Source organism: Theropithecus gelada, chromosome 16 (genome assembly GCF_003255815.1).
Source record: "Theropithecus gelada isolate Dixy chromosome 16, Tgel_1.0, whole genome shotgun sequence".
NCBI classification, from domain to species: Eukaryota; Metazoa; Chordata; class Mammalia; order Primates; family Cercopithecidae; genus Theropithecus; species Theropithecus gelada.
Genome location: NC_037684.1, coordinates 62,825,424 through 62,840,282, shown reverse-complemented (window position 1 = coordinate 62,840,282; position 14,859 = coordinate 62,825,424). Strand labels below are relative to the sequence as shown.

Below are 14,859 nucleotides of genomic sequence, written 5' to 3'. Positions count from 1 at the left end.
GTGTAGGTCTATGATTGATCTTGCATAAAAGTTTGCCTATGATTTGAGGTAGAGGTTGGGGTTCATTTTGGTTTTTCCTAATGGATGTCCATGTGTTCTAGTTCCATTTACTGAAAAGACTTTTGCTTTTCTCCTCCACTTTTCAAAATGTATACATTTGTATTTGGGCTGCAATGGCTAGGTTACTGTCACCACTTTGGCTGGGAAATGTTACTCAAATTCTGTTTGACTTGTGCTTATCAGTTACTGCCTTACTCAAGAAGAGGAGAGTAAAGTGCGGTTAAACATTACCTCTAAGGAATGTAAGCGCCCTGAGTACTCCCTCATGAAGACAAAAGGAAATGGGGGATGGAAGGTTTACCACAGCAGCCTGTGTCACATGTCATCATGTAAAATAGGACTTTGAGGTATTGTGTTAGAAAAAGTACTCTCCCTCTCAAATTCTGACCAAAAGATGAGCCATCTAAACAAATGTGTTGCCTTTTGTGTGCTCTCTATTTTCAAGTGCTCTGTGCTTTACTCCTGTTGTTCTCTCTTCCCCTCAATCCTCCTCCAGCCTCCATTTTCATCCTCATATAATAGTCAAGCCATTCTTCAAGGCCAGGCTCAGTGATCCTGCTCGGCCTGTGCTTTCCCTGGCATCTCTGCACTGGAACTTAGCTCCCTTCCTGGCCCGTGAACGCCCATAGCACTTTCTGGCATGCCCTACTATGTATTCAAGGTATTTGTGAAGGTGTCTGTTCTCTCTCAACTGAGCCACAGATTCTTTGAAAGCAGAGAGGTTGTCATTGTGTGTTCCTCACCGTGCCTAGAACGGGACTGGCCCGGCAAGGGTCCTTTTCATCATTGTTGAGTCAGCCCTGGGCATTTTAGCGTCTTTTTGTGTGGAAGCAGAGGAAAGGAAAGTGTTGGAGGGCAATTCGTTTCCCTGATGGTTTGGCCACTGGCCACAAAGTTAGGTTGCATCATGTAGAAGACAGTCTTACAGAGAACTTAGTGTTCTCTGTTTTCAAGGATGATTTAAATTATTAGTCACTATCTGTGACTCTGCCCAGAGTCTAGGTATGCATTTAAAAGGAGCTCTCTAGGACACTAAGAACTGAAATGAGGTTTTGGACACATTCTGGAATCATGGAATTGTTGTAAGTCTCGTTTCTGGTTGTTCTGTTTGTTTAACTTCATCACAAAACCCAATTTAAAGTGATCTTTGCGTTTTGCAGTATCTATGTCTCTTATCCCCTCTGAGAACAATTGAAAATTGGATCGCACTCTCAGTAATAGTTTTACAAAAGCTGACTTATGTCATACTTCTGTCTGACAGCAAGAAATCATAGGCATGTAAATGTGACCCAAGTCGCTTGACATATAGATGCTCCCTACTTCAGAGAAGGACAAATTTTCTTCCTACACTTGAAATACGTTTAAAATTATAAATAATCTGAAACTCAGAAGAGCTGTCAAGCCTGCAAGTTAGAGTTAATAAATTAATGTTTTGACTATCATCATGCAGATTTTTTCAGCATTGCCCAGAGACAAATTAAATCCACTAATTAAGTGTTCAGGTGTGAGTGGTTTTTTTTTTTCTTCTTCAGTAATCAAAGCATTTAAAGGTTAAAAAACCCAATTGCTTAAGACGCCTTGAGTAGTGGGTGGCTGGGTCCTAATGGAAGCCATGTGGCCTGGGGCTTTTCATAGACCTCCTTAAGAAACCTTCCTCAGAGCAAGTTCATTATTTCTTAACACTGATTCCGCATTGGTTTCTTTGTAACATAGAAATTCACCTCTGCATTTAAAATGGGCGTTTTCCCATGGCCCTGCTAGCCAACCCCATCGTGCCTAAGAGATGTCCATGTAACTTGCTCTCAGGTTCTTGGCCACTAGGACGGCTCTAAAGTGGACACCAGCTGTTCTTTATATGCAGTGATTTTATGACCCTCCTTTTCTAGACCAAAAAATCTCAGCAGTAAGTGAAAAGCCCCCGTCTCCTCATCTAATCAGAATCACGAAGACAGTGGAGCGCAAGGATCCAGCCGTGAACATCATGTTAGAAAGGCCCTGTAATGGCAAGTAAGTGGCAGAGACACTTTTAATTTCATTCTGGTTGGTCACCTTTGATGTTACTAGATTTTGAATTCCTGCAGTTCCCATAAGACAGAGAGAAATTCTTCCTTTGAGCAAGATCTTGCCAAAGTCCAGGGTGGCTGAGTAAATAGCATGTTTACAAGATGGGCATTGAATGTGTTGCATCTTGAGGAGCCTTTCCATGTTCAGTAACATTTAGCTGTTTTTTAATGTGGAAAGCATCACATCAGTACATGTAGGTTGTAGCGATATTCACTGCACGATTTGCTTTAAGAATGCTGTTGTCAAAGGGACGGGTATTCCCACTGTGTTGAGGGTTGGTTCATTGCAAAGGGGGAGCAATATATGGTGTTAGGATGTTGAGTGTTGTTCATTGTGAGAAAGAGAAATCAAGATGAGCCTTTGGCTATCAAACCATGAGGGTAAATTAACAGTTTAGCCTTGCTTACAGATGATCTTGAATGCTTTCATCACTTTTATTTGTTCTCAGTTCCCTGGATGAAAGTGTGGGAACAGAGGAGGGATCAGAGAAAAGAGAGGCCCCCCTTCTCTCCCTTGCAGAAGATTCTCAACAGAAAGAAGGCCGAGCTCCCCTCTTTGTCCCACCTGGTATGCGGCACAGCATCGGCGACTACTGCAGTCGTTTTGAGCAGTACCTTCGGATCGTATCTCATGAGGCTGTAGGCTCCTTCAACCCGTGGCTGATAGCTGAGAGGTCAGTGAAATGTTACGGTCTTCTGTTTAGGAACCAAGTGCGAAATTGTTGACTTAGAAAAGGCTGGAGAAAGGATTAGCCAAGGTCTTATTCCATGCTTTGGGGCCCTGGAGTTGCAGTGGTTGTTCTTGGGCTGGGAGACAGGCTTTCTATTTTCAGACACAGGGAACCGTAAAACAGCATGGGTGGTGCCACCCACAGGGGTGCTCTGCAGCTTCCTTTTCCTAGGCAGAGGGTCCCAGTCAGCCCGGGCTGTCATCACAGAATACCATCGACTGCGTGACTTAAACAAGAACGTATTTCTCACAGTCCTGGAGGCTAGGGTGTCTAAAATCAAGGTGCTGGCAGATCGAGTGTCTGTTGAGGGTCCTCTTCCTGGCTTGTAGATGGCCGTCTTCTTGCCGTGTCCTCACGTGACAGAGAAAGGGAACTCTGGTCTCTTCTTCTCAGAAGGGCACTGATCCCATTGAGGGACCTCCACCCTCATGACCTCATCTAAACCTAATTATCTCCCAAAGGCCCCACCACAGATACTACCACATTGGGGGTTAGGGCTTCAACATACGAATGTGGAGGAAACACGGACATTCAGCCCCCAGCAATAGAAGTACAATACTCAGGAGTCAGAGCTGATTTCCTGTTGCTGTTAATACTAATGTTGTCCCATCAGAGAACACAAAATATTCCTGGGCAGGAAACAGCCATGACTGTGGAATCTTCTTGGTGGGGACAAATTTGCTTTTATCAGTAGCAGGCCTCTGATTTTGCAATATTTTCTTTAACCCTTCTCCTTCTTTCATTATGTGGGTAACGTAGTTTTGTGGAGTCACAAAACAAGATCCTGTAGCTACTAAATTTTGAAGAATGGGTAGCCCTTTTTTTATGTACAAATACTTAATTAAAAGATATGTGTAAATCTATTCTTTTTAAATAGGGCCCACATTTAAATTCTTCACAAGTTATCACCTTGTTACAAACATGCAAGATATTTTTCATCACTGAGCTAAGTAGTATACTATGATTACATTCATATAGTAGAATAGTAGTATACTATGATTACATTTCTTTTTATTTGCTAGTTATTTTATATGTTTGTTAACTCTACCTACACAGTAGCCAACCTCTCAATAATATAATTTTTGTCTGGATCAAAAGTATCAGTTAATCTCTGTGACTCGGCCCCACCCTTACTTTTTCTCCTGAGACCCCTTTTCCTCCTACCCGAGTCCGGGCGGCTGCTCTCCAGATCTACTGGATGGCTTTCATCCTGGGGCTTCCCTTCCTCATCACCCCTCATGTTCGGTTACATCTCCCTGTAATAGATGCCCTGTTTTCTGATGCCCTTGTCTTCTGCTTTCTTGGTTTACTCTCTTATTTTGATGGAGCATATCCTGCTTTGTGTATTGGAGGAAATTTCTTGAAACTTACAAGTGTGAAAGTGTCTGCCTTTGTACTTGATTGATGACTTGGCTGAATTTAAAATTACTGGTTTATTTTTTCCAAAGAATGTACCTTCCTTCTTTTGTGGAGGTGGAGAAGGGATTGTCACTTAGCTGCCAGAATAGGGGTGGAGTGTGTCAGTCCAACTGCTTGTTCTGCAAATTTTCAGCCAGTCTCCTCATTTTCTACCCCATACTGCACTCTGCCTTCATGATTCTCAGCACTCTCACTTCCTGAGCCTTCATGATATTTTATAGGGCAAACCGGCTTGTTTTTGCCTGGCATCCCTCCCCCCCCCCCCCCCGCTTACAGACTCTTAGGTTTCAGCTCCCTCTGTGCTGCCAAATCAGTTATGATTCTTCTGCGTGCTTTTATCTTCTGAAAGTCTTGGACATTTCACGTCCACTTGTGTCTCTTTTGGTAGATGTATGTATCTGTGTATCTATTGTCTTGTATTTAAGTGGGATTTTGGGTGGGATCAGGGATAATCACTTGTGTTTAAGCCCTCAGGTTGACCCTGAAGTCCTGAGACTTCTCTTTGGTATATATCATAGTACCCTTCAAAGTATATAAGATGCTTTGTTCTGGTAGAGACACACATTTGTCTTCACATGTATTCTTAAGGATTATCTGGGAGAAGAGAAGAAGTAAACTCGACTTGCTTCCTTTTGTTAACACATGCTCCTGTAGCATATGTACTCATTTTCTTGTAACCTGTCCGACTTGCTTAGGCTAACCGGGATATTGGGAAATGCAAAAGCAAGCCGAGGAAGATAGACTGTTCCTGGTGTGTTCTTACCACCTGATCAAATGATACATTTTGTTCACAGTTGTTAGGTAAATGTAGGGAAAATCTCTCAGCCTGTAAGGAATAACAGGTTAAAATGTAGAGGACAGAGCTATTAAAATATGCCTGGATTTTTACAGTATTTTCCTCTGCTGTTCTTTGACCCCAAGTGACAGTGCATGTGAACAGTCTAGCTCTGTTTGGTTTTTATCTCTTCTTTTTTTATTATTTTATTTTATTTTATTTTATTTTAGATGGAGTCTCACTCTATCACCCAGGCTGGAGTGCAGTGGTACAATCTTGGCTCACTGCAACCTCCACCTTCTGGGTTCAAGCAATTCTCCTGCCTCAGCCTCCCGAGTAGCTAGGATTACAGGTGCTGGCTACCACATCTGGCTAATTTTTGTGTTTTTAGTAAAGACAAGGTTTCACCATGTTGCCCATGCTGGTCTCGAACTCCTGACCTCAGGTGATCCACCCACCTCAGCCTCTCAAAGTGCTGGGATTACAGGCATGAGCCTCTATCTCTTCTTTTTTAGTTTATGGTTTGAATATTCCAAAGATGAGAGTTATGTTGATCAAATCTTTAAAAAGCATCCAAAGACAGTTGACTTCATCTAAAGCCTCTTGGGTAAGGAGAAAGTTGAGTTTTTTCCTTTCTTTTAATGTCTTTATTCCTCATTATACCTGAAGAAAAGCACTTCCAGCGATTAGCATGAGCAGGTGATATAAACTGAATGCAAATAAAAGAGTGATGTGGAAAGAAAGGCTTAAGGTGACAGTGCTTTTATTAAAAGCAAATTCTTAAGAATTCCTGGCTTGAAAAACAATCAAGTGAATTCTGGTTGAAAAGGACAAATGAATGTATGTATTTCTCTTTACTTCCTATATCTCTATCCCACTATATGTCATTACAAGAATGAATAAAAGACATGAAACCATCAATGACAGCAAACAAGAAATACCAATAAGAATTTGGAAGCCATAAAGTAGTTAGACAAATGGTGACTGACTTAGCAGGCTAGAGAAAGCTAAGTGCCTAATGAGGAGGAAGGCAAGAACCAAGTTTTTCTGTAAAGAACATTGGTTGAGACTCAGGAATTAGAAGCATCAGATGCTTGTGAATGCATGTATGAAGGTGTATTGGGCCATTCTTGCATTGCTGTAAATACCTGAGACTGGGTAATTTATAATGAAAAGAGGTTTCATTAGCTCACAGTTCTGCAGGCTTTACAGGAAGCATGGTGTTGGCATATGATTGGCTTCTCGGGACACCTCAGGAAACGTACAGTCATGGCAGAAGACGAAGTGGGGAACAGGCACATCACATAGCAAAAGAAGGAGCAAGCAAGGGGTGGGGGAGAATGCCATACACTTTTAAATGACCAGGTCTCATGAGAACCCACTATCATGAAGACAGCACCAAACCATGAGGGATCTTCTCCCATGATCCAGACACTTCCCACCTTGCCCCACCTCCAGCACTGGGGATTACAGTTCATCATAAGATTTGAGCGGGAACAAATTATACAAACTGTATCAACAGGTGAGCCAGGAAATAGGACGCTTGCTTGACATTCTTGTTCTTGAAAATGAGCAGACAGCTGAGATGACCAGACATTTGATAAAAGATACGTAGGCTATTATAACAGATAAGCACTCTGAGGAAGCAAAGCAGACAATACAGTGAGAAGAATAAAACATTAAAAACAGGCTAGAATTAATATTCTCAGAGAGCTAAGTGAAACTGTTATATCATGAAACAAGAACAGGATACTATAAAAAAGGAACTTTCAGGGAATGAAAAGAAAGTTCTTAGAAATTAAAAACATGATGGCTCAAGTAAACTCACTAGAAGGATCCAAAGAAAAAACTCAAATGTTTCAAGTGGTAGAATAAAAAGACAAGAAACTAGGTAGTAGAGAAGAAATATTTTTAAAATTAGAAGCCTGTTCTAGGAGATTCAACATCTAAATCACTGGAGTTCCAGAATGTGAGAAAAGGGAAAAAGGAGCAATGGGAAATTATCACAGAAATGCTATAAGAAAATTTCCCAGAAGGCTGTCTTTAGATTGAAAGTGTTCATCAGTTGTCCTCTTGTGAGTGAGTGAAGGAATAAATGAATACAACAGAACAGAACACACCATGGCACATCATTATGAAAAGGAAATTTGAGCATCTCAATATAAGGAAAAGAAAGATGGCAAAAGATTCCAGAGGGTAAAAACTGTACACATTCAAATAATCAGAAATGAGAATGGCATATTGTTTTTAGTAGCAACACCAGAAGCTAGAAGATATTAGAGCCTACTTCCAAAATTTAACTTAGAATTATGTGCTCAGATAAATTATCAATTAAAGATAAGGGCAGATAGAACAGAAACATTTTTAGGGCTGGGTATGGTGGCTCACATCTAATCCCAGAACTTTGAGAGGCTAGGCGGGAGGATTGCTTGAGCCCAGGAGTTTGATACCAGCCCAAGCAACATAGTGAAACTTCATCTCTACAAAAAATAAAAAATTAGCTGAGCATGATGCTACATGCCTGTAGTCCCAGTTACTCAGGAGGCTGAGGTGGGAGGATTGCTTGAGCCCAGGAGGTCAAGGCTGCAGTGAGCTAAGATGGCACCACTGCACTCCAGCCTGAGTGACAGAGGGAGACCACATCTCTAAAAAAACCAAAAACACATTTTCAGGTGGGCAAAGTGTTTAAAAATTTAGTTCCCATGCTACTGGAAGATCTAAATTACCAGTGCAAGATGTACATTAAGAAAGAGGAAGACTTGGGTTTTAGTAAACTTAGACTTTACAGTGGAACTTCCAGAAGAATGGCAAAAGCCTTTCCCGGATAAGATTTTTCAGTGAGCATAGGAAAGAACTAATCCAGATTAGAGTAGTGGGACAGAATACTCCAGCAGGGATGGTTCCACAAGGGGAAAAGCAGAACGGGGAAGATTAAAAAAGGAAGAAGAAAAACAGATACTTTACCTAATGTGTTGGAATGTAGTGGAAGTACCCTTGTATTTCTCTCGCAGTTTAGGTATAAATTAGTGATAGGAATATAGAAAGTGAAGCAAATATAAAAACGAGGTAATCACTTCTGCTCCTAGTGATGACGCACTTGGTAATCTGGACCACCTCTCCCACTGAGGATAACTTTTAATAGAAAAGCTGTATTAAAAATAAAACCTATATTCTTGAAGGCATCAAGAAGTTAACTAGGTAATGAAGAATAACTGGGCCAGGGTCCTGGAGAAGACAGAGCCCTGGGGAGGTTAGCCCTTTGTTGAGCACTGGATAGCCAGTTTGGAGGGAGATGAGCAGCACTTCTGACAGCCTTTTCAGAACAGAGGACAGAGGCTGGAATCAGAGGACAGAGGTTGGAATTCACGGGTTGCCAAAGTGGGGGAATTGTCCTAGTGAACTTTCCTCACTTTTAATTGGGCCCCCAAAAGATTGCACTCTGGAAGTACAGGTGACCTGGATATAAATAGGCCTTCTCAGGGACTCCACTCAGCTCCAAATTATCTCAGACGGGATTGAGGTGATTCTAGATTGTTACTGCCCCACAGGTACCACACATTAGAAAACATGAATTTTCTCTGGAGGAAAATAACATCATCTTAGGAATCAAGTTATTTCTATGATTGTCAAATACGCGTATATAGTGAAAAATAACCAGGCAACAGAAAGACAAGACAATAACAAGAACAGACCTACAGCAGATACAAATATTAGAGCTATCAGACACAGACATTAAAATAACTGTGCCTAGTGCATTCACAGACATTAAAATAACTGTGCCTAGTGCATTCACAGAAATAAAAGACACAAATTAGAACTTCAGCATAGAACTGGGAACTAAACAAAATCCAAATGGACATTCTAGAATGAAAGATAAAGTTTCTGAAATGAGGAATTCATTGGTTGGGCTCAATAGCAAATTAGACACAACAGAAGAAAAAATTAGAGACTTGGAGCATAGGACAGAAGAAAATATCCAGAGTGATTCCCGGAGACACACAAAAGAAGATGAAAAGTGAAGAAGAGAGGGAAAGGGACATAGAGGAGGTAAGAAGGTCTAACATGTTGTTGGAATCTCAGGACAGGAGAGAGAGAAAATGAGTCAGAAACAACATCCCAAGAGATAATGGCCGTCACTTCCCCAGAGTAGCAAAAGACATCAAGTCATAGATTTAAGAAGCTCCAAAAACCCCAAACAAGAAGAATAAAAAGAAATCCATACATAATAATTACTGAAAGATCTCAGACAGAGAAAATCTTAAAATCAGCTGGAGGAAGAAAAATCAAGATAAGCAAAAACAGTGGAAACTGGAAGACCTGGCATATCTTTTAAAATTCCAAATGAAAAGAACCACCAGTCTGGAGTTCTAAGCCCAGTGAAAGATACATCAAGAGGCAAGGTGAGAAAAGAGTTTCCTAACAAAGCTGAATTACCAGTAGACCTTCACTGTAGGAAATATTAAGAGTATTTTGGGGGCAGAAAGAAAACAGTCACAGATGGAAGATCAGAAATATAGGAAGGCATGAATTTTAAAAATAGGTAAATAGGTGGGTTAAAGTGAATATGGCTGTATGAAACAATACTGATGTTTTATGGATGCGTGTGTATGTGTACTCACACATTTAAAATATACAGTAACAATAGCATGTAAGAATGTAAGGAAGGGGATAAATTTCATATTCTGAGGTTCTTGCATTGTATGGGAAAAAGGGTAAGAATGTCAATTAATGTTAGACGTCAAGTCATAGATACTTGTAATCCAGGGTGGCCACTTAAAGAATCATAAAAGTGTGTGTAATGTCCAAGTCAGTAGAGAAGAACAAATGTAGTTTAAAAATGACAAAATCTAAAGGAAACCAAGAAAGAAGAGAGAACAAAGAGCCAAATGTAGAAAATACCTATTATTTTAGAAGCATAAATTCAAATATATCAGAATAACATTAAAGGCAAAAGGACCTTACATGCCAATTAAAAGACAAAGGATTGTTGGATTAGCAAAAAAAAAAAACAAAAACAACTGGGTGGGAATGGGGTAGAAGGGATAGGAGATGGGGAGTGAAACTTATCTGCATTTACCATTTTTGTGTAACTCTGACTTTTGAAACTGTGTTAATGTTTCTTATACATCCCCTTTAATCAACAGGGATGGGAAGGGGGCCTTAAGTCGAATACAAACAGAAACATGAACCTAACTGTATTTCAAATAAATAATATAATCACACTAATGGAGTGAAGCCTAAATAACTTTTGAACACAGTATATTGACTCTATACCTCTGGCTAAAGACAAAAAGAACTATAAACACATAACTGGATTCTAGTTTGTAGGTTTCTTTTACACAGTGGCATGGGTTAACAGTTCTAAAACTACTTTATATTTTAGGATTGGTCCAATAAGTAAGTACATTGTGAATAATGGGAGCAAGGTTTCTAGGGGAAGGTTGGGATGAATATATGGTTTTTTATAGATGTAGAAATAGATACAGGATGTTTCTTAGTTTGTCTGCTGAGAAGGCCCAGAAGCAGAGGTGCCAGTAGCAATGAGCACACCTGGTACCCACATCTTGGTTTCTAAATACCATTCTCCATGAAGAGGTACCCGGGCTTCTTGGAAGAATGGCTGATTACAAGACTGGGGCTGGAAAAATGTAAGATAAGCCTCAGACATACTGTGCTAGAAAGGAAGTGCTCAAAGGATGGGGACATGTCAAGAGTTCACAGGAGTTCACAAGAGCGCCTAGTGGCCAAATCCAGGACATTTTCAAGCATCAAAATAAGTAATAATAGTAATGGATTACAAACTATACAATAAAATAAGACCAAACTCTAAGGCCAACCTGATAGGAATGAATACATAAGTAAAGGAGAAGGGAAAGCTTTCACTACAGTAGAATGCCAGCTATTAAATGGAGAAGGAATGATGGAAGTAGAAAATCCGTGTTTAGCAACCCTGTAGTAATTGATTTAGGCGAGTTTAATGAGAAACAGGAGTTTATGTAGTCTCAAAGTATCTCCCTCCACTATACCATTAATTACAAAGGGAAAAACAGTAACTTTACAAGGGAGAAACCTGGCAGACATCACCATAACTCAGTAATGCAAAATTCACTGTCATCATTAATGGATATCAAATAGATACCATGGTGCACTCAAAGGACACACTGTCCTTCCGGGGCATCCCTTTCAAAAACGTATGGCCTGAATCTGATCTTAAGGAAAAAACCCAAATTGAGGGACATTCTCCCCGCCCCCACCCCTCCCCCAAAAAAAGGCCTTTACTCTTTAAAAAATGTTAAGGTCATGAGAGGCAAAGAAAGACTGAAGAACTATTTCAGATTACCGTAGACTGAAGAGCTATGACAACAAAATGCGACATGGAATCCCGGACTGGAATCTTGGACTAGAAAAAATTTTCTTTCGAAGGACATTATTTGAATGGTTGGCAAAATTTGAATAAGGCCTGTAGATAGATAGGCCTGTAGAATAGATAATAGTTTCGTATCAATGTTAATTTTATAATTGGTATAATTGTACCATAGTTATTTAAGAGAGTGTCCTTGTTTGTAGGGCTACTTGGGAGATACGAAGCCTGCACCGTTCAGAAAATAAAGGGGGGTGTGTGTGTGTGTGTGTGTACAGAGGAGCACCCGTGCAGAGTCCCCTAGTGTCCTGCCCTGTCTCCTACAAGAAGGCACACCCCTTTCCTCCGTCGGCCAGTCAGGCAGCTGTTAGAGGTGGGGCTAGGTTGCAGCTGGTTCGTTTCTGGTCACCTCTGGTTTCAAACACATTGAGGATGAAGTCCATCCTGTGTATGTTTTAGGCCCATCCCTCTAGCAGGATTTTGGGATCTAAGCACCATCGCATCCTTCTGTCTAGGAGAGCAGGGCCTCTTACCTTGTTTTTCTTCTTCAAAAGTATCTTGGCCGGGCACGGTGGCTCACGCCTGTAATCCCAGCACTTTGGGAGGCTGAGGTGGGCAGATCACGAGGTCAGGAGATCGAGACCATCCTGGCTAACATGGTGAAACCCCGTCTCTACTAAAAAAATACAAAAAATTAGCTGGGCGTGGTGGCGGGCGCCTGTAGTCCCAGCTACCTGGGAGGCTGAGGCAGGAGAATGGCGTGAACCTGGGAGGCGGAGGTCACAGTGAGCCGACATCGCGCCACTGCATTCCAGCCTGGGCGACAGAGCGAGACTCCGTCTCAAAAAAAAAAAAATCTTGGCTGTTCTTGGCCTTCTGAATTTCCATTTAGATTTCAGAATTGACTTGTTAATTTCCACAGCTGAGTAAAAGAATGACTCCCATCCATGGCTGTATATACCTTTACTGTATTTTATTTTATTTTATATATTTTGAGACGGAATCTTGCTCTGTTGTCCAGGCTGGAGTGCAGTGGCGTGATCTCTGCTCACTGTAACCTCCACTTGCCAGGTTCAAGTGATTCTTCTGCCTCAGCCTCCTGAGTAACTGGGTTTACAGGTGTGCACACCACCACGCCTGGCTAATTGTATGTATTTTTAGTAGAGACAGGGTTTCACCATGTTGGCCAGGCTGGTCTCAAACTCCTGACCTCAGGTGATCCACCCGCCTTGGCCTCCCAAAGTGCTGGGATAACAGGCGTGAGCCACTGCGCCTGGCCTTGTGCATACCTTTGGTTGTGTTGTTTGTCTTCCAGCTTTTCAGAAGAGCTGGTAGATGAAGCTCTGGGTGCCGTGGCTGCTGAACTTCAGGATATGTGTGAAGATTATGCAGAAGCTGTGTTCACCTCAGAATTCTTAGAGGCTGCTACATAAAGGCTCTCCGAGGCGAGGCCCTTTGTCTCACACTGGAGAAGGGATGGCACTACCCTTTGTTTTGGCCCACAGGAAATTTTCATCCTCAGCTGTGCATCCAGGCCCAGAAGGTGCTGCCCACGGAAAGGAAGGCAGTGCCAGGGAGGTCATCCTCACTTTGCATTTTCTTTTGTTATGGCAATGGTTCTAGAAATGTATGATGCAATGTATTATACTTACCGGTGCCCAGGAAACACGACTTGATGATGGCAATATTTTCAGAATGTGTACTTTTCCTATTGAAATATGATGTTCATTCCTCTGGCTCAGTTTGGTGATGAAAATGTTTTGAAAGATAATCGATACGTATATTTCACACTCGGATTCAGGTGGCTTTTGAACCCTTGGTGGCATTGATGCCAACACAAGTGCAGCTACTAGCTGGTCCCATCGCCGGGCCCCTGTTTTGCATCTTTGGCGATTTCCTGTCAGGACCTCTGGCCCTACTAGGCTACAGACTCAGGGAGAGCACAGTTTGGCTATGCTGCCAAACCTCTGCTCTGCTGCAGCTTATTACAAACAGGAGCCCCCCACCCCCGGTTGTCAGTGCACAATAATAAACACGCATTTCTTCAATGTTCCATTCCTAGGTGATTTTCACATTTTTAGTTCCTCAGCATATTTTATTGCTGTGTTTGACACAATCTGGTACAAAAAACTTTCTCTGGATTCAGAGGAAGTTTGAGGAATCAGGAGAGGCCCAGGCCGTCTCTGTGCCTGGCTGAAGGTACAGAGCTCGCCGTGTCTCCGATGAGGTCAGAAGTGTCTCTATTTCATACCACAAAGGAACTCTGAGTGGGAGTAGAGAACAGACGGGTGGCGCGGAGACCCCTGCGTCTCCCCAGACGGGTGGCGCGGAGACCCCTGCGTCTCCCCAGAGAGAGGAAGAAACTTAAGAACCGTCATGACCTGGTCCTCCAACATCTTACAGATCATGTTTTCCAAGAGAAAAGCCTGTGTTTTCAGACACTCTGCATTCAGAAAAAGAAACAGAATGTGCATAAGAATCAGGCCACTGCCTGGGAAGACTTCCTCTCAGTTCCTAGCCTGAGGCTCAGTGAAGGAAACGTGCAGAAAGAATGCCCGAGACGCCCCCAGGGAATAAGGGAACTCTTTATAACCCGTCCAGTGCTGTCATCTGGGATTTTTCTCTGAAGTACGAGAATTTCAGGTGATTTAAGCTGCTTGATCACACTTATTTGTGCAAAATTGATTTTCATTTAATGTTAATGTTTTCCTGCTTAATTTTATATAACTTCAGAATGTAAAGAGCTTCAAGGTAAATTACAAGGTCTTTCAACTGGGGAGTTAAATGTGTACACTTGAATTAATAGGAGCACCTGTCATTGCTAGTATAAAGTAATTTGTGTGGCAGTTTGTACTGTGCTGATTTTTAAAAATAAACCCAATATTTTAAAGTATGTGCCTGTCTATTTGAAATAATTTACATCTCCCTTTTTTCCCACAGGCAAAGTGAAATGTGATTTACAGAAACCATTGAGAATACTTTTATATGTGATATGAGTATAGTGGATTATTTGCCACCCCTTCCCACCGAGAAAAAAAAACAAATGACAATAAAAGCTAACATTTATTGGGCACCTGCTAGAGCATTGCTCTCCAGGCCCGCCATGTAGTAACTTACTTCATCCTCACCTCATCTCTGTGAGGTGGACAGCATCATTGTTCCCATCATGTAGATGAATAAAGCGAGGCACAGGAGGAGATAATTTGACCAAACTTTGAGTTCACCTGAGCACCTTTCCTTATCTTCCTGCCTTTCCCTATCCCCACTCAACGTGTGCTGGACACAGTCCTTTGGAGCAGTCCCTTTCCTCACACTTCCTGCTGCTGCCCATGTCCTGAAAGACCGAGCCCAGGCTTTGCCTTGTTTCATGATCTTCCCACTCTCTCTCCTGCTCCTCCCACCAGGCGGATCTGCCCTTCTCTGACTCATGGGTGGGGCTTCAACCAGCCC

At 41.8% G+C, this 14,859-nt stretch overlaps 1 protein-coding gene across 3 annotated transcripts in view; it reads left to right on the top strand.

The window, feature by feature from the left end:
- KIAA0753 (KIAA0753 ortholog) overlaps positions 1–14,302 on the top strand; it is a 65,629-nt gene extending 51,327 nt beyond the window's left edge. For all 3 annotated transcript variants that reach the window (XM_025361748.1, XM_025361751.1, XM_025361750.1), the window contains 3 exons: positions 1,947–2,067; positions 2,573–2,797; positions 12,725–14,302. In XM_025361748.1, the coding sequence (XP_025217533.1) occupies positions 1,947–2,067; positions 2,573–2,797; positions 12,725–12,842 (464 nt within the window). In that variant the 3' untranslated portion in view covers positions 12,843–14,302. The remainder of the gene's footprint in view (positions 1–1,946; positions 2,068–2,572; positions 2,798–12,724) is intronic.
- The last annotated feature ends 557 nt before the right edge of the window (positions 14,303–14,859 follow it).